Source organism: Canis lupus, chromosome 16 (assembly GCF_011100685.1).
Source record: "Canis lupus familiaris isolate Mischka breed German Shepherd chromosome 16, alternate assembly UU_Cfam_GSD_1.0, whole genome shotgun sequence".
Lineage (NCBI taxonomy): Eukaryota > Metazoa > Chordata > Mammalia > Carnivora > Canidae > Canis > Canis lupus.
The window spans coordinates 34,075,174-34,094,422 of record NC_049237.1 but is presented as its reverse complement, the minus strand read 5'-3'; the positions used below and the strand labels follow the sequence as shown (position 1 = coordinate 34,094,422).

General features: G+C 35.6%; 1 protein-coding gene across 5 annotated transcripts in view; it reads left to right on the top strand.

Annotated features, from left to right (window-relative positions):
* The window catches only part of WRN (WRN RecQ like helicase), a 140,344-nt gene that overhangs the window by 27,850 nt on the left and 93,245 nt on the right, over positions 1-19,249 (top strand). For 3 of the 5 annotated variants that reach the window (XM_038560158.1, XM_038560157.1, XM_038560156.1), the window contains exons 2-8: positions 3,878-3,985; positions 4,631-4,743; positions 9,290-9,435; positions 10,086-10,234; positions 11,092-11,241; positions 12,687-12,759; positions 19,063-19,177. In XM_038560158.1, the coding sequence (XP_038416086.1) occupies positions 3,890-3,985; positions 4,631-4,743; positions 9,290-9,435; positions 10,086-10,234; positions 11,092-11,241; positions 12,687-12,759; positions 19,063-19,177 (842 nt within the window). In that variant the 5' untranslated portion in view covers positions 3,878-3,889. Of the gene's footprint in view, positions 1-3,877; positions 3,986-4,630; positions 4,744-9,289; positions 9,436-10,085; positions 10,235-11,091; positions 11,242-12,686; positions 12,760-19,062; positions 19,178-19,249 lie in introns of those variants that run through there. The other 2 variants (XM_038560159.1, XM_038560160.1) reach the window with 2 other exon arrangements.

The following is a 19,249-nucleotide window of genomic DNA, read 5'->3' as shown; positions in this document are numbered from 1 at the left end:
AACATATCATTCTATTTGAAAAAATACATTTTCACAAATGCAGGGAGTCATTTTATTACCATAATATTCTACCTGACGAAAGTAATTTCAAGAGTTCTCTACACAAACATTTGAGTCAGAACAGGATTCAAAAGGGGTAAGATGAAGGGAAGAGGGAACTATAGTAGACAATATATGCATTTACATGTTTAATTTATAAATACATTTATATTGAAATGGGTGATGGAAATTTATAATATAAATGTTTAGAAAATAGTAAGGATTCATGAAATAGAAGAGCAATACTAAGAAAATGAACAGGCTATTACTTAAAACCTTTTCAACAAAAAACAGTAATTAGAAGGGTGGAGAAGTAAAAACAGAAGGACAGTGGAAATGTGAGGCCTTTATGGGGAAAGGATATTGTTACATTATTTTGCTGAGATAGTATGGTAATAGGATGAGAAAAAATGGATGTTTTGTCATTGATAATGGGAGAGAAGTATGAATTTAATTTCAGCCAATTAGGAAAAATGAGAAAAGAGTAAGAAAACTGGATAAAGTAAGATAAATACTAATCAAAGTAAGATTGAAGAGAAAACTCATGTTCTTATACTAACTGCAAATGAGATGAATTACCCATTTGAAAGACAGAGATGTTCAATGGGACTATTCAAAACAAAAAATAGAAAAATAAAAAAATAATAAAAATCCCAGGTGTATATTGCTTAGGGACAGCCTTTAAAAAAGTGATGAAGATTGAAAAGTAGTAGATAATGGTAGATAGATAGGCAGGATGATTGCAGGAAAGTCCAAACCAAAGCAAATCAAAGTATATTACAGATCTTCCTTGTCTAAGGACTTCCCTGATAGATCTACTGGAAGTTGAAAAATATATTTCATACATCTAACCTCCCAAACATCATAGCTTAGCTTAGCCAACCAGAAACGTGCTCAGAACAGCTTACATTGGTCTACAGTTGGGCAAAATCCTCTAACAGGAAGACTATCTTATATAAAGTGTTGAATATCTCGTAATTTATTGACAAATTTACTAAAAGTGAAACCAGGACGGAAAGTTGCATGATTACAGAATGGTTGTCAGTGTATTGGTTGTTTATCTTTGTGATGGTGTGGCTGACCAGGAGCTGTGGCTCCATGCTGCTGCCCAGCTTCATCACTAGCACAAAAAAAGATACAAGTTCAAAATCTGAAGTGTGATTTCTAGTGAATGTGTATTGCTTTTGCACTGTTGTAATGTCATAAAGTCCTAAGTCAAACCATTGTTAGGTACCATCTGTATTTATTTCAAAGAGGAATTTAAGATCTTTTAATAGTACAAGATGAAGTATTATGAAATGATAAAAGACTTGAAAAAGATGTGTCAAGGTTATTTATACTCAACAACAATACAGTTAAATATCTAAATAAATTCTATTACTCAATGACTTAGATCCCTTCCGAGAATAACCTTTATCTGATAAGCAATTTAAAATCTTCATGTATCTTCAAGAATTTCCTTGTGAAATTATTCTACAACCTTAATTTTCTTTGTGCTTTTATCTGTCGTGACATCTAAGTAAATTTGACAAAGATGTTAGGTTTGTAAACAAGTTTACTTTCAAATTCTTTGCCTGGAAGCATCTAGACAGAATTTTGTGTGCAAAAGAGAGTTTTACATCTGAAAACTGGGCATTTCAAATTAAAATGATTTTAGTGTTATAGGTGGCTTCAGGGAAGAGTTACTGAAGTTTATTTCTGTTTTGGCAGCATGAATGAATTACTTACAAAATTCCAAGATTTTATAGTTGTTTTTTAGAGTTGTCTATTATTTTCAGAGACCATAATTTTCTGGCAGTTTTGCAAATTATCTACTCGGTGAATAGCAAAAACTTGTTTTCCTTAAATAATTTTTTAAGATTAAGAACAGATCGATCATATAGGGCAGCCTGGGTGGCTCAGCTGTCTAGCGCCACCTTCAGCCCAGGGCCTGATCCCTGCATGGAGCTTGCTTCTCCCTCAGAGCCTCTCTCTCTCTCTCTCTCTCTCTCTCTCTCGAATAAATAACTAAAATATTTATTTATTTATTTATTTATAAATAAAATCTTAAAAAAACCCCACACCATATGTAAAAGTACACTTTGTGATCAGCTTTTAACTCTCCTGTTAAGAGTTTTAAATTTGTGACACATATAAATGTATTAACTACTAACATCTGTAGAATGTTTTATAGTGACTAAAACATATATTTTAGGTGTTTTATCTTATTACATATAATATAAATGGTAACACCCAAACTTGAGTTGTCCATTCTGATTAGTGAATCATAGATCTTACCCAACACCAAACTTTGCTAATGATTCAAAGAATACGAGCAAGCACCAAGTGCAGATGGCATATTCTTTTTTTGGAGGATCCCCAGACTGTCAGACACAGATTCCAAAAATGTCCTTTTCTTTTGCAATAGGACATGTTATGGTTTTGGATTAACAGGATAGTTTTGAGCAATGTGTGCAAAAAATTGCACAAAGGAAGTTGTTTTGGTTTTGGAACTTTTTTTAATTACACAGCTTACTCGACTACTCCTCATTTTTCAACCATAAATTAATAAATCCATAATTCAAGGCTCATTTGTGATGAGCAGTCAAGATAGTTGTTGAGCTATATCTTGCAAACAGCTTTTACTAGATAGGTAGTCTTTAATATTTTTCTGCTAGTAAATACCATTGATAGGTTTACAAGGCTACCATCTGGTTTGAGATTATTAGTGTATTACTGGGATCCGTGGTTGAGGTTTTTCATTTCTCCTCCCTAGTAGGGAGAGTGAATTACTAGCCTGTTCTTAACTCTTCAGTGCATTAGAGTGGTAGAGTTGGTTCTATATAGAAAATTTTGCTAGAGCAATCTTTTAAAAATTTCCTTTATAAATTATCAGTATTCTCAGTTTTGGGGGTTTCTGCTTGAGAAAATGAGCAATTAATATGGATACTTGCTGATACTATTTAGTTTCTTCAGGGTTATATTGCTACGTTTCAATAGGGATAACAGGCTACCCCTAAATCATAAATAGTTGCTGTGATTATTTCATATTAATATGTTTCCTCATAAGAATCTTCAGGTACATATTCAAAACTGCTGCTGGAGTTGGAAAGATTTTATTAAGAACTTCAAGCTATTTCAGTTTAGTGTGTTAAGTCACACCAGGGTATGGATCCATTTGCCATTAACAAAAAGAGTTTGTCATGGTCTCCTATTCATTGTGTTTTCTATAACCATTCCTTCCATGTGGTTTACATTGAGAAGAGCCCTCAAAGCTAGTAACAGATTTTTAAAAAATATTCTCTGTGAAGCACTTCTTAGGGAAACTTGTTCACTTACTAGGCCAAGAGCTTAATAAAAAAACCCCTTAATATAGAAAAGCTGTTCTCTGTCTAAAAATTCATTTTTCAAGTAGACTTGTGAACATGTCCAACAGTTTGCTGAGTTTACTTAGATCTTAGGACAGATGATAAGAAAATTAAAGATGTCAAAAATTTGTAAGAATTTACGCACCCAAGGATTATCATTGTAATGAGATAAAGATTATTCTTTAAAGGATCAAAGTCATAGAATAATAGGATTTTGAAACTGTTAGAGCCCTAGAACTCAATTAAATTGACTCACTTATTTTAAAAAGAAGAACTGTTACTAAATGTATAATTATTAGATCCAGCGTATTACACCTGCTTCCTTTTGGTTTGCAATTCCAGCTCTTAAAACCTATACATGGGTCAAATGCCATAACTTTAAATGTGCATGTTTGGTTCTTCAGTCATATCCACAGGCCTCTCTGAGTTTTTTTTCTAAGACTGCACTGTGTTTATTCACAGAGTAATTTTTTTTTTGATTTTGCAACTAGAGCCTATTAAAGATGAATGAAAAAAAATTGGAAAGAACTCCACAGCCGCGAAAACTTCCTGAATGGATGTCTATGCAGAATGAGACATGTACTGCAGTAGAAACAAAGGTATGTGGTTCACCAGTTATTCTTTCAGATGGGAAATGTAGTGTAAATTTGACTGTAAAATCAGCCTTCACTTGTAAACTTGAGGTCACCATGTAAGTTAGAGTTGCTATTGTGTGATTAAACCACAGTCTAGTCATTGAATAGGTAAATGAGATTAAATTTTAATGAGGTTTACAAAATGGGAATTCTTACTCTGTATTTTACCTTTTTATCTATTATATATGGTTGACGTTACTTGTTTGTTCTAATTTAGATAAGTTAGACAGTACTTACTTTGGTAAATTTTTGTGGGTAAGCAAGTGTAAGTTTTCATAGATTGAAGATCACCAGCCACTCTTCAGCATTTTAAGGCAACATTATTACATCTAGAATACTAATATAATTACAGAAAAAAATTAATAAGTGCTCTTATGAAAATAGGATTAGAAGTTTGCAAATAAGCTTTTTAGGAAAGTAATTTTATGGTGGGTGGCTTTATTTTTGATACATTGTCCTTATGACTTTATTAGCCTTTATTATCAACATTAGTTGATAAAAACTTAGAACTATAATTTGAATGTTTCACTGAACTTTATTTTCTCCATGAACCTCTCTTATTTAATGTGAATGTTATTTGTGCCTTTTTGAAATTTTATTTAATTCAAGGCATCGATTCAGAAGAGTGTTTTTGAAGACGACCTCTCTTTCTTAGAATTCACTGGATCTATTGTTTATAGTTATGAAGCTAGTGATTGTTCTTTTCTATCAGAAGATATTAGGTAAGAGATTTGAATTTCCTAGTTTCATTTGAATTTGTACCCTTAGAAGATAACTAATATGACAATATTTGTATATATACTGAATTTTACAGTTAAAGTGTGTTACATAGATAATTATTTCTGCATGTAGAATATCACTTGACAAAGTTCTAATTTTATGTTAAAAAACCTTAAAAATCACTGGATTAAATGTGTAATGTACCTATTCATTCATAAGTCTATTACTTTAGCTAATTTTTTGTTACTTTCAATATTTCAGATATATAGAACAGTAGTTCTATATATATCTAGTGTTCTATATATCTAAACACATTGTTTATTTCACCCATGAACCAATGAACACATTATTTATTTCATCAAAGTAAGACAAAAACAATGCAAGAATTATTCAACCTCCAAATGTCCCTTTATATTTCGTTAAAAATACCAACCTAGTAATATTGGATAATGGTTGTGATCAACTCTGTTGCATTTAGTTAGCAACAATTACAGCAAGTGATTTCTTTTTTTTTTTTAAAGATTTATTTATTTATTTATTTATGAGAGAGAGAGAGAGAGAGAGAGAGGCAGAGACACAGGAGGAGGGAGAAGCAGGCTCCATGCCAGGAGCCCCATGTGGGACTTGATCCCGGAACTCCAGGATCGCGCCCTGGCAGGCACTAAACCACTGAGCCACCCCGGGATCCCCCAACAAATGATTCCTAAGAAGAACATTAGAAATGACTGTTAGTATTTTTAAAAATTGGTTTGTTAAATAAGGACTATGCAATAATGCAATCCAAGGCTTTTGAAGCATTTTACAAGGAGAAGAAGTAGGGAATTCATTCAGATCTTCTTCAAAGTTGTTATATCTGTCTCTCTTTCTCTCTTTTTTAACTGTTGTACATTGCAATGGTTAAAAGATACAGCGGTAAGTTAATCTATTTATTAATGATCTCCCGGTGGCAGGTGAATTCTAGAAATAGTATTCAGGTGTCCTCACTCCTACCACAGTTAACTGGCCACTTTTGGGTCTCTTTGTATAGAACAAAATTTGTCTCACAGAGAAGGTAAAATCTGTCATTTGTTATTATGTATTAACTCCACCATCTCACCTTTGTCAGCGCTGTATCATGTCATATCTCAAGGCAATAAACACGAGTATAGTCCCAATCAATTCTGTGTGCATTAGGATAGGCAGACAGGCTTTTTTTCTTACCTGTACTGGCCAACTAAAAGATTTTTGCTATCACAGGTTTTCAACAATTTGATTTTGGTGTGCCTTTGTGTCATGTGGTTTGTCTTCATCCTGCTTGGGCAGGATGAGCTTTTTGGACCTGTGGGTTTCTAGTCTCATCAGATCCTAAAAATTTCTCTCTCTATATATGTAAGTATGTATATATATATATGTATACACACACATATATATGCATTTTAATTAATTAATTAATTAATTTTTTCCTCATTCTGATACTCTTTTCTCCTCTGGTAGCTTCTACACACACAGGTTGGATTGCTTAATACTGTGTTATTGGTCATAGGGTTCTTGTCTCTTTCAGTCTTTTATTGTTTTTCTTTGATTTTTTTTCTCTGTGTTTTGGTTTGAATTGTTTCTTTTGCTATGTCTGCAAGTTGACTTTATGTCCTTCTGTAGTGACTGTCATTCCCATCCTGTGAATTTTAAGTTTTTTTTTTTTTTTTTTGAATTTTAAGTTTTATTGTATTTTTCATCTCTAGAAGTTCTTTTTGTTTCCTTTTTAAAAATACCTTCCATTTTGGCTCTCATATTCATGTTTTCTTTTAAATATTTGAACATGTTCAGCATATTTATAATGGTTGTTTTAGTTATTTTTTTCAATGAAATGATTTTCATCCTGGTTAGAGTCACATTCTTTTTTTTTTCTTTTTTTTTAAAGATTTTATTTATTTATTCAAGAGACACACAGAGAGTGAGAGGCAGAGACACAGGCAGAGGGAGAAGCAGTCTCCACACAGGGAGCTAGACGCGGCACTTGATCTGGGGTCTCCAGGATCACAACCTGGACTGCAGGCGGCACTAAACCGCTGAGCCACCGGGGCTGCCCTCCCTGATTGTTCTTGATTCAGCCTCTTTCTTGTCTATCTCCCTTCTCTCCAGAAACTACCTCTAGCTGCCTCATCCTCTCTGGCTCTGAACCCTGTCTTCCTAACTCCGTGCTCTGCTTTGACTTCTCCTCCCTGCTCTGTGGTCTGGAAAGTGTTCCAAATAGAAAGCTAGGGCAACAGTAGAGTATCCCCCAAGGTTTTTTTTCCCTCAGAGAGCATAGGCCTGTACTATGTATTGTTCAGTGTCTGAAAACTGTTACCTATTTTGTAAAACTTTCTGTTTGTTCATAGAGGAAATGTATATGTGATCACTGTTACTCACTCCATCTTGCCCAAAGCAGAAGTGGAGATTCTTTTGTGATACATGTGTTTAGTTTTTAAAAATTGTAAAATAGGCAAATATAAACAAAAACAGAAAATAATATAACAAAACCCTGGCTTTAGCAAATCTTGATATCCATTTTCTTCAAATATTTTTTTTTTTTTCATTTTCTTCAAATCTTTATTAAGAAATGTCACGATAGGCAGCCCCAGTGGTGCAGTGGTTTAGTGCCGCCTGCAGCCCAGGATGTGATCCTGGGGACCTAGGATCGAGTCCCACATTGGGCTTCCTGCATGGAGCCTGCTTCTCCCTCTGCCTGTGTCTCTGCCTCTCTCTCGCTCTCTCTGTATGAATAAATAAATAAATCTTAAAAAAAAAAAAAAAAGAAATGTCACGATAAAATACCGTGGAAGTTAGGTATGTCCCTTCTCATCCTCTGCTGAGATAACTTCTGTCATGAGTTTAGTGCTTAACATTCCCTCACATGTTTTCTATTTATATATATACTTTTATATCCCCAAATATCATATGTTATTTTGCATATTTAAAAACTTTAATAAGTGCTATCAAACTATATGTGTATTCTGCCACTTGTTTTTCTCACTCAATATTTTATGTTTTTTGAAAATTTTTCTTTCTGGTATATGTAGTTTCATTTTAACTTTTTTTTTTTTTTTTTTGCCCCCGCCCCCGCCCCCGCCCCCTCCCCGCGGGCCGGCCGGGCGGGGAGGAGCTCATTTTAACTTTTATATAATATTTCATTGTTTCAATAATGCTGCAATTTTTCCATTCTTTTGTTGATGGAATTGTAGTTTATTTCTATTTTTGCCGGTAAGAACTGTATTGCAATGAACTTTTTTTTGAAGTAAATTATAATTTTTTCAAAGATTTATTTATTTACTTTAGAGAGAGAGCGAGAGTGCGTGTGTGTGAACAATGGGAAGGGCAGAGAGAGAGGGAGAGAGGGAATCCTTAAGTAGACTCCCTGCTGAGTGCAGGGCTGGATGCAAGGCCAATCGCAGGACCCTGAGATTATGACCTGAGCTGAAATTTAGAGTCAGATGCCCAACTGACTGAGCCATCCCAGTGCCCCTGCAACGAATATTCTTTTTTTTTTTTTTTAAAGATTTTATTTATTTATTTGACAGAGAGAGAGAGAGAGAGAGAGAGAGTGCATAAGCAGTGGAGTGACAGGCAGAGAGAGAGAGGAAGAAGCAGGCTCCCCAGTGAGCAGAGAGTCAGACACAGGGCTCAATCCCAGGACCCTGGGATCATGACCTGAATTGAAGGCAGATGCTTAACTGACTGAGCCACTCAAGCGCCCTTGAACATTCTTCAACATCTGTCTAGTTGTGCACATATGAGATTTTGATACATTTATGAGAAAAACTTGCAGGTCGTAGTGTTTATACATCTTCGGCTAAACACTGTCAAAGCCTTTTCTTTTCTTTTTTTTTTTTTTTAATTTTTTTTTATTTATTTATGATAGGCACACAGTGAGAGAGAGAGAGGCAGAGACACAGGCAGAGGGAGAAGCAGGCTCCATGCACCGGGAGCCCTATGTGGGATTCGATCCCGGGTCTCCAGGATCGTGCCCTGGGCCAAAGGCAGGCGCCAAACCGCTGCGCCACCCAGGGATCCCCCTGTCAAAGCCTTTTCTAAGAGGATTTTGCCAATTTATATTCACCAATGTTTGAGCAGTCCCACAGGTAGAGATCTTTCTCAGCACTTGATACCGTGAGGTTTACTTGTTACCATCTTGTAGATATGAAATTGTATTGATTAATTTGCATCTGATTTCAAGTGAGGTTTCATGTCTTTACATATTTATTTGGATTTATTGGCTATTTGGATTTTCTTTTGGGAATTGCCTGTTCATATTTTCCCTCTTCCTCCTCCTCTCCTCCCCTTCTTTTTTTTCTTCTTCCTCCTCCTCCTTCTCCCTGTTTTCCTCCTCCTCTAAGTCTTCCTCCTCCTCTTCTTTTTATTGGATTATCTGTTTTTTTTTTACTGACTTTTCAAGGAATTTTTAATATTTTCTGGCTGTTCACTATCTTAGATATCTTCTATATGTGGCTTGTCTTTTAATTTTCGAATGTAGAAGCTATATAGAAGTTAAAATTTTAATGTAATTAGTTTGCACTATTTTTCCCCCTGTAGCATGAATCTGTCTACTGGAGGTGTGGTGGGTTTTGACATGGAATGGCCACCAGTATACACTAAAAGGAAACCGAGCCGAGTTGCACTGATTCAGTTATGTGTGTCAGAGAACAAATGTTACTTGTTTCATATTTCTTCTATGTCAGGTTGGTATCTCTTTTGTTTCATTTTTATTTGGTTGATAGTTGTATTATGTCAACTTTATCCTATAAAATTAAGCTTTTGAATTAGCTAGTGCTTCTCTCATCACCTTACATTTATTGAAGTATTCGTGTTCGACCTGATTCATTCATATCCCTATTTTATTTAATTTTCACATCTTCATCAGGCATTGATATTATTTCTGGTTTAGACCGTAGAGAACTGAAGTTTAGAGGGGCTAAGTGATCAGGAATATACTCTTAATGTTAGCAGAGGAAGTATTCAAATCAGATGTTTTTCTTGTCATTTATCAGTCAGGACTTTGCTTTAGGTAAGAAAAGAAATACTAAAGGTGGTAGCACCTGGCTCAGTCGGTTAAGAACTGCTTTCAGCTCAGGTCATGATCCCAGGATCCTAGGATGGAGCCCCACATCCGGCTCTCTGCTTGGCAGGGAACCTGCTTCTCCTCCTCCCTCTGTGTTCTTTTTCTATCAAGTAAATATATAAAATCTTAAAAAAAAAAAAGATTCAAGGTGAATGTGTTTCTGAATTTGAACATAAATAAATAGATTTAAATATAAACATAGAATGTGTAAGAATTAGAAAATAAATAATACTTGATAGAGCCTATGGAAATAATAATAAAATGCTATAGTTTTTCCTCAGGGGTTAAAAATGTTGCTTGAAAATGAAGCAATTAAAAAAGCAGGTGTAGGAATCAAAGGAGATCAGCGGAAACTTCTATGTGACTTTGACATCGATTTGAAGAATTTTGTGGAGCTGACAGATGTTGCCAATGAAAAGGTAGATCTAAGGCGTTGAGCACTTGTGATGAGCCCTGGGTGTTGTGTGGAAGTGTTGAATCACCATGTTGGACACTTGAAACTAATACTACGCTGTATGTTAACTAGAATTAAAAAAAAAAAGGTAGATGTAATACATATATTATTTTCATAAACAAGATAAATTTATGTTTTGCAGAGTGTCCCATCTATCTGGATGTTATTTTTTTTTGAAAAAAATAATTTAAGCTGTATGTTAGTGTAACAATAAGGAAGTCCCAAATGAGTATCCATAATGAAAACCTTTAGGTCTAATCCATTGCCTTAGAGAAGTTTCTTTAAGCTGGCACCATTCCCCACCCCCACTTTTAGTACTGTTTCATGTATGTGTAAATTTCAATAGTGTATTTAAAGGTTTTCCATTTGAGCCATTTATACCAATAATTAAAAAAAATTTTTTTTAAGGGAAAGCATAATGTAGCTTGTGGTATGATGCTCTTAGTGGAGGTTTGGCCATCAATTCTGTCACCCTTATTTCACATATTTTGTTAATGTAGTCATTAAGTTAAATTCTCGTGTTTGGCCAAGTAGTCATTGGGCTGGGTAGAATGCCTACCACTATCCAGCTTTTTTTCCATGAATAGTACGTTTACAGTCCAAGAATTTTAATACCTACATTGGGGAAATTCCATACTTCAGTTCTGTAATGTGTACTGCAAATGAGGTTTTTAGTGATGGGAAATTTATTAAGGACTATCTCTGGTATATATTTTGATATAACATTTCTGACTTTACTTGTGGCCTGGTCATTTGGTGGTATTTAGGAGTATCTGAAAATAGAAATAATTTTTTCCAGTGTTGATTTTTCATTACTTCTAGCTGAAATGTACAGAGACTTGGAGCCTCAATGGTTTGGTTAAACACCTCTTTGGCAAACAGCTTCTGAAAGACAGATCTATCCGTTGTAGCAATTGGGGTGATTTTCCTCTCACTGAGGATCAGAAACTGTATGCAGCCACTGATGCGTATGTATGTACCAAAGATCTTTGTACTATGATGCATTTTTTAAACTTTGTAATAAATTACTTTAGGAAAATTTTGTTTTAACAGTTGTACAAACTCAACTAAAATATTTTAAATCAGGTTGGCATTAAAAATTCTTAAGACATTCAGTGAAACTGTTAATTCTCAATATTAATTAGCAAGCACCAATTGTTCAGTGCTAGTAGTTTTTATTATCATGAAGCCAAAATAATGTTCAACTTGTATGTAAAAAATGTAATCTCTCTGAAAACATGGAAGGCTAATAAACCTAGGCTGAGGAACCACAAATGGTATTGATGATGTATTTGATTTATAAGCAACTTCAGAATAAAAATAATTATAGATAGTTTCTATATTAAAACTGGCATTATTTCTTATATTTGTATTTAAAATGTGCTAAATATTTGGGAAAATTGCCTCCAAATTTAGTTTTCCACTGCTGTGAGTTGTATTTTTATATTTACATGTATATATTTATATACATACTAAAATTTGGGCTTATCTTTATCATATTATTGTTTTTGTTTTTTGCAGAAATGTATTTTATGTTCCAGTGGATTTCTTTTTCCCTAATTTATATTTTCATTTGTAGATGAATATCTTGTTGTTTCCCTTTTTGCATTTATTTTTAGGCATGGAAACTCTTATATTTAGTAAACAGAAAAAAATTCAGTTTTGTCAGAAAACGGTAATAATTTTCCTGTAGGTTCTATTAAAAAAATCATAAAACTGGGCAGCCCAGGTGGCTCAGTGGTTCAGCGCCACCTTAAGCCCAGGGCATTGATTCTGGAGACCCAGGATCGAGTCTCATGTCAGGCTCCCTGCATGGAGCCTGCTTCTCCCTCTGCCTGTGTCTTTGCCTCTCTCTCTCTCTCTCTCTTATTTATTTATGAATAAATAAATAAATCTATTTAAAAAAATAAAATGGTTACTATTTTAAAAAAATCGTAAAACTTGTTGAGAACTCATGCAAGTTCTGTAGCATTTTTATTCATGAAAAATCAGTGTGACTTGGTTGCTCCTATTAACAGTGCCTGAAAGGAGGGCTGTTCATATGCTGACATTCACAGCTGATTTAATGAGATATGGGGAAGTGGATGTGTGTTGCCAAAAGATTTCTCTTACTTGATGGTATTTTGTTGGAGTCTCACTTATAAGTTATTTGATTTGGATAACTCCTTATAATATTGAATATTAAAAAATAAAAATTTAAAACTTTTATTTTAAGGCACAAGCAGTTTACTTTATCCATTCTTGCAATTGGTATGGTCATTTAATGAAGACATAGATCTTTGCATAACATAAGGTGAACGCAGCTTTTTGGGTACTTTGGGAATCACTGTTTTGGATTTTTCTAAAGATAAGACATATAGCTTTATTTTGGTTATCTTTTAGCATACTCTTTTCCCTTTTCTATTTTTTTTTTATAGGCTGGTCTCATCATTTATCAGAAATTAGAGATTTTAGGTAATGCTGTGGAAAGGTTTGCTATAAATAAAAAAGGTATGTGGTGCTCTAAAAATAAAAGATAAAATTATTGAATTTGCTCTTTTGTGAGGTTTATTTTCAAAAAAGTCAGTATTCACACATGTGCAAACTGTTTAGTATTATAACTTCTTGAGTGTCTGAACCATGTTGACATTTGGTGTGAGGTCTCTCTGGCCAAAGATTGGGATTTAGTCATGTTACTTGTTGCAGAGGAGGACTTACTACTTCTGCTTTATCACATTGCTGTTCATTAGGCTTCTTCAGTAAGGGCTTTGTGGTTTTGATAATAACATCAGTGATACAACCAGTTGTCTCCCAGTCTGGAGATGATTATATTCTTGCTATAAATATTTAAAGTGTACAGGCTACTTTATAGTCTCCTGGTTTAAATTTCTGTTTTCTTTCCTAAGGTAAGATAACCGCTGTTTTTCTCCAAAAACTATAGTTATTTTGTTCAACTTCAGTGCTTTTCTTAGATGTCTCAATAGGTCAGTGATAGCAGACCTACATAATAGAGTGGAAACACATGAGCTTTCATGTCACATAAACCAAAGGGGAATCCCTGCCATGTGACTTGAGATTAACATGTTTCCCCATTCTTGGAATGTAGATAATTGCCCAATATCTATTGCATAGAAAGGTTGTAAGCACTAAGAGGGACAGAATATTATAGGTACCTGTATTGATCTGTATAGAGTTGTTATTCCTATTGTAGCTTCTTTTGGAGATTTTAAATAATTGTGTTTGTTAAGAGGTTAATTAAATTCGTGATTTTGCTAAGTAAGTTTAAAGATATGGCATGACCTCATATAAAATTATATTGTACTCTTTTTAATTGCCATTGAGAAGGGATTCATGTCCTTTGTGATAGACCCTCCTTCTTTACCCAATAAGGTAGAAGATTTACTTTCTTTCCCTGGAAAGCCACTTTTGAGGAGAGCTTGCTGACTCTCTGTAGTCAAAGGTACTGTGGCTAGAAATTACCTTGCTTAAATTGAGCAGATGATATGTTTTTGAAGTTGATCTGGAAAATAGTACAGAACTTATTTAAATCATAACAGAATTAAACTCAACAGAGGAGATTCTTGGTTTTCTGAATTTGGGGTTTGTAGAATTACTTATAGGTTATACTTGTAATTTTGCCTCTGATTAAAATGCTTCCAATGAATGTTTAAGATATTTCTCAATAAAGCACTGTATATTTTTAAGTCGCTACCAGTAGTCCTGGTATCTGTATTACCTGTTGTTGCAGTGCTACATTGTTTGGCCCTCACCTTTATTCTTTATTGTATTATATGTGTGAGTATATTTTGACATCTGATGTGAGGTATCTTGACTAGGATCCTAGTGAATTGTAACAAAGTTTACCACTGTTTTTTTTCTCCCTCCCCCCTGTTAAAGAGCCAGAGCTATCAGCCTCATTGTTGTTTAATTTCCCTGAAGTATTTATAAATGATATTTTCACATGACCACTTTTGGTTATAAGATTGTGTTTTTTTCTTCTTCATTAAAGAAAATGGATCATAACATCAGAAAATAAAAGGATATTTGTGCATTGTTTCTCCCTGTTAAAATATTAGCTTACTCCAGGATGGTAGCTAATAAACACTAAACAATATAACAGATAAAAATGAACTTACTCATTTATTAAAAATTATTGAACATTTTATGATATGGGGATATGGAAGTGAACAAAACACTCATGATCTACTCATTTATTAAAAATTATTGAGCATTTTATGATATGGGAATATGGAAGTGAAAAAAACACTCATGATCTGCTTCCTGAGAGGAAAGTCTGCAGTTTTGTAGCTGTTAGAGAGATGAACAAAAAAGGCGTAGGTATAGGGAGGGAGGTCTTATGATGTGGGAAAACAAGGCACTGTGGTTAGCACATAGGAGAGCAGTCTTACTTGGAAGTTTTTTTTTTTTAAGATTTTATTTATTTATTCATGAGAGACAGAGAGAGAGAGAGGCAGAGACACAGGCAGAGGGAGAAGCAGGCCCCATGCAGGGAGCCCGATGTAGGACTCGATGCCGGGTCTCCAGGATCAGGCCCTGGGCCGAAGGTGGTGCTAAACCGCTGAGCCACCCAGGCTGCCCCATACTTGGAAATATTGCAGTATTTCCTAGAGAAAGTGATGTTTAAGGGAAGACCTGAAACAGGAACAGGAAGGAGTTAGGTGGCAGAAGAGTACAGGAAACCATAGATGCAAAGAGAAATCATAGTATTTATAAGCAACTGAAAGTAGTTCAGTGTAGTAAACTCTTGAATATGATGGAGTGAGGGATAGAGAAGCAGAATAAGGAAAGCAGATAGGCCACATTTACATTAGGAATTTACATTTTTCCCAAGAGGTATTGGGTTTAAACACAATAGTGACATGAATTACATGAAACAAAAAACGAAAGAAAAAAAGAGTAACTTGGGCTGTAGAGTAGAAAATGGATTGTAGGAAGTCAAGGGTCACAGTGGTAAACCTTGTTAGAAGGCCATGAGAGCAATCCAAGGGAGGGGCGGTGGTGACCCGATTTGGATGGTTGTACTGAGGATGGAGAGAAGGGGATAGATTTAAAATACATTTAACAGAGCAGTAGAGTCAGCAGAATTTGATGTGATGATAAGAGCCATGTGTGAAGGATCATTCCTGTGTTTGCCATGAACAACAAGGATGAAAACCATTGAAGAAAAGGAACAAGATTTAGAGCTGAGAAGTCACAGTTGATTTTAGACATGTTAAAGGAAGGAAGACTGTCAGCATACTGGAGGTGGCCCGGTGGCACTTAGATATCCAGGCTGTAGCTCAGAGGACAGTTTTAGTTAAAGAATTGTGAGTTAGGGATCTCTGGGTGGCGCAGCGGTTTGGCGCCTGCCTTTGGCCCAGGGCGCGATCCTGGAGACCCGGGATCAAATCCCACGTCAGGCTCCCGGTGAATGGAGCCTGCTTCTCCCTCTGCCTATGTCTCTGCCTCTCTCTCTCTCTCTCTCTCTCTCTGTGACTATCATAAATAAATAAAAATTAAAAAAAAAAAGAATTGTGAGTTAGAGATAAAGAACTGGGACTAAGAATTTGGAGGAACTCTTAGTTTTTAATGTTTGCATGCTGGAAGGGACAGTAAAGGAGTTGCCTGCCATTGGCATAGAAGGAGATTAGGAGATATGGTGTGCAGAAAGCCAAGTGAAGAGCATGTTTTATGTAGGCATTATCAACTGTCTTAAGTCCTTCTGAGAGTTTGAGAACCTGAGGATTTAGAATTAATCAGTTTTGGCAATGTGGCTATCATTTGTAACTTGCTACTCCAGCAGCTTTGGTGTACTGGGTGACAAAAGGAATTTTCTGGGGAGAGAGTAGTTATTTGGGGCACATGCTACTAAAACAGAACAGGGTCCACAGTCTTTGGTAACATGAAGGTGATTTAACCAGAGCAGAAGTAGAGTAGCGGAATGGTATGAGTGAAAATCATAGTAACATGAATAGAGGAGTTATTAGATGTCAGGAATGTGAGAAGGCATGTGTAAACAACTTTTTTAGAAGATTAGTTTGGAAAGGGGATATTCACTCATTCATATAACATACTTGATGGGTGTTTGTTATAAGTTAGAGTTTGAGTTGTGGGGGAAAGTGCACTGAACACCGGAGACCAAGCGCCTTCACTTCATTTCAGAGAAATGGGGGAACGAGCCATGTGACTATCTGAGGGAGGAATGTTTCAGGTATTGGGGAAAGAACTCAGTGTCTGAGGGTTATTGCTTGCCTTATTTGAGGAACAGTAAGGATAACTGAAGTGAAATGATTAAAGGTGAGTGGGAGGAAATGAGGCTAGAAAAGGAGATTATTTAGGGCCTTATAGGTGGTGACTATGGCTTCATATTTTATTAATTAAAATAAATGCAAAATGGAGTGATGAGAAGGCTGTAGAGGGTTTGGAACAGGAGAATGACATTAAATTTTAATTTAAAGGGTTTTTTTTTTTTGGCTGCTACAAAAGGGCAAATGTTGAAGGAAGTCTGGTAGGCTACTCTAGTAGTCCTAGCAAGAGATGATAATTGTTTGGATTAAGCTGGTAGCAGTAGAGATGGTAGATTGTGTATATGTTTTGAAGGTATATTTTGTGAAGAATTTGCTGATGAATTCTCTGTAAGGGATGAGATGTAGAGACCAAGAGGACAATCAAGATATTTTGGTTGGATCAGCTGAGTGAATGGAAGGATCAGTTACGGTGGAAAGGTTATGGGAATAATGGGTTTCAGTGAGAAAAATATAGATTTCAGTTTTGGATATGCTAAATTTTAGATGCTTATTGATATCTAAGAAGATATCACAGTTGGAAATGTGATTCTGGAGTTTAGGGGATAGGTTGAGGTTGGGAGATGTAACTTTAGGAATCATTGAGATACAGCTGGCAGTTAAAACAGTGAAACGAGATAAGGTGAAAGAGTGACTGGAATAAAGAACAGAGGAGGTCCAAGTATTGGTGTTGAGGGCACAGTGACATTTAGACATCAGGGAGGTGAGGAGAGTGCAGCAGAGGGCCTGAGAAGGGGTGGTAGTAGAAGACAGTGTGAGAGGTATTGTGACCAGAAGCAAGGGAAGAATGTGTTTTTTAAGAAAGAGGAAGTTATCAACTGTTTTAAATAGCTCAGAGTATCTGAGAAAGATGAGGAACTAGACCTGACAATTAGATTTGACAGTGTGGAGGCCACAGGCAACCAACCTTTCCCAAAGCAGCCATGCCTATACTCGTTGAGGCAAAGGCTTGGTTGGAGTCAGCTAAGGGGAAAATGAGAGTAGAAAATTTGAGACAATGCATGTGTAGAACTCTTTCATGGACTTTTGCTGTAAATGAGAGTGGTTCTGTGAACATAGACTAATTAGATTGGAGGTGGGAAGATGAGATAGTTTTCTTTTTCTATTTTCTTAATGTCATGAGGGGTGAGGTTGTTCCACGAGTAAAAGGAAGAGCAAGCAGATGTTAGAGGCTTAGAGAGAAAGAAAGAGGTATGAAGTAGTCATACTGATAGTAGGAAAGTGGAAAATATAAAATAATTAACAGTCACTCCGAAGAGTTCCTTGAGATCTGTGTCATGAATTTAAAGCAAGTTGAGTTATGTTGGCTGTGTTTTATCTTCAATTATAGTCAATTCTTTTGAATATAGGCATCAAGTCGGTAAAATAGCTGGGTTTAATTAGAGAAAGGGTTTTCCTAGATAAACAGTGCTTTGAAGGAAGGAAGGAACAAAAGAGATCAGAGTCCATACAAGGAAATGATTACTATAAAATGGGTAAGAAAGGAAAAAGAAAAAAAAAAAAGAACATGGCAAGGAGTACGAATGGGAAGGATCAGGTATATGGAAAAGGTGGTAGGATCAGTGGATTTGGTTCTGAAAATGTAAAAGAATAGTTGTATTGGGGAGGGCATCCTGGAAAGCAAGCCAGCAAGCTTCAGAGGATGGAATGCTTACAATTGAAGTTTGGAAGTAGTGACTTTATTGGCAATTATAAGGTCAAATGACTCCAGAAATGGGTGGCTGAGATCAGTTGAGGAAAAAATTGTTGGAAATGGAAGGATCAAAGCACGGAAAAGGCTACACTTTGAGGTGGAACTATCACGAGTAGTAGTGAAGGGGAAGACAGTGAACCAGGCATTAAAATCTTCAGTACACGAAAAGAATGTGATTTTTGAGGTCACAAGATGCAGCAATCAGGAATAGCAGATGGTACAATTCTATGTCACATGCTTCAGAGGAGCTGGACTTTTGGGGGACAAGAGAAAATGGTGACGAGCTATAAGAAACTCTAAGCAGGGGAAGGGTTCAAGGAAGGATGGCAGGGTGTGGTGTTGATGGAGAAGGATGTACCAGATCATTGGGAGTTGGGGAGATGATCGCCGATCGGAAAGGCTTGCATTTTAGTTTGATCATGACTGGTAACGAGGGAAGTGAGGCTTGGCTGTTGGTTGAGGTTATGTTTGCCAAACTACATTTCATAACTAAGAACCCACATGGTGTTCTACTGATTTCTGATTTTGAAATAGTATAGGTGGGTTCAGATTCTCAATTCTGCCTTCTTCTGCCTAGGTTGATTAACCACTGGTTGTAATATATATGAACGTAGATCATTTGGAATTGAAGTAGCAAAAATCTGAAAGGGAAGTAAAGTGACTGAAGTGATACGGAGATAGGTTAAGGAAGTCCTTTTGTTGAGATTCACTTAATTAAGGAAAGAAAATGAAAATGTGGGCTCTAATACTGTTTAAATAAGTGGCTAAATAAATAAATCTCTGTTTTTATTTTGAAAATTGATTCTTTTTGTCCAGAGGAGGAAATCCTACCTATTGATGTGAAGAAACAATTGACTTCAATCTCTGAGGAGATGATGGATCTGGCCAAGCATCTTCCTGACGCTTTGAAAAAATTAGAAGATCCACAGAGGTTAAATATTATCTGTTTTTGCCAATTCTGTTTTGTTCTTGCTGCATATTCCTATTTATAAAGAATTACTGT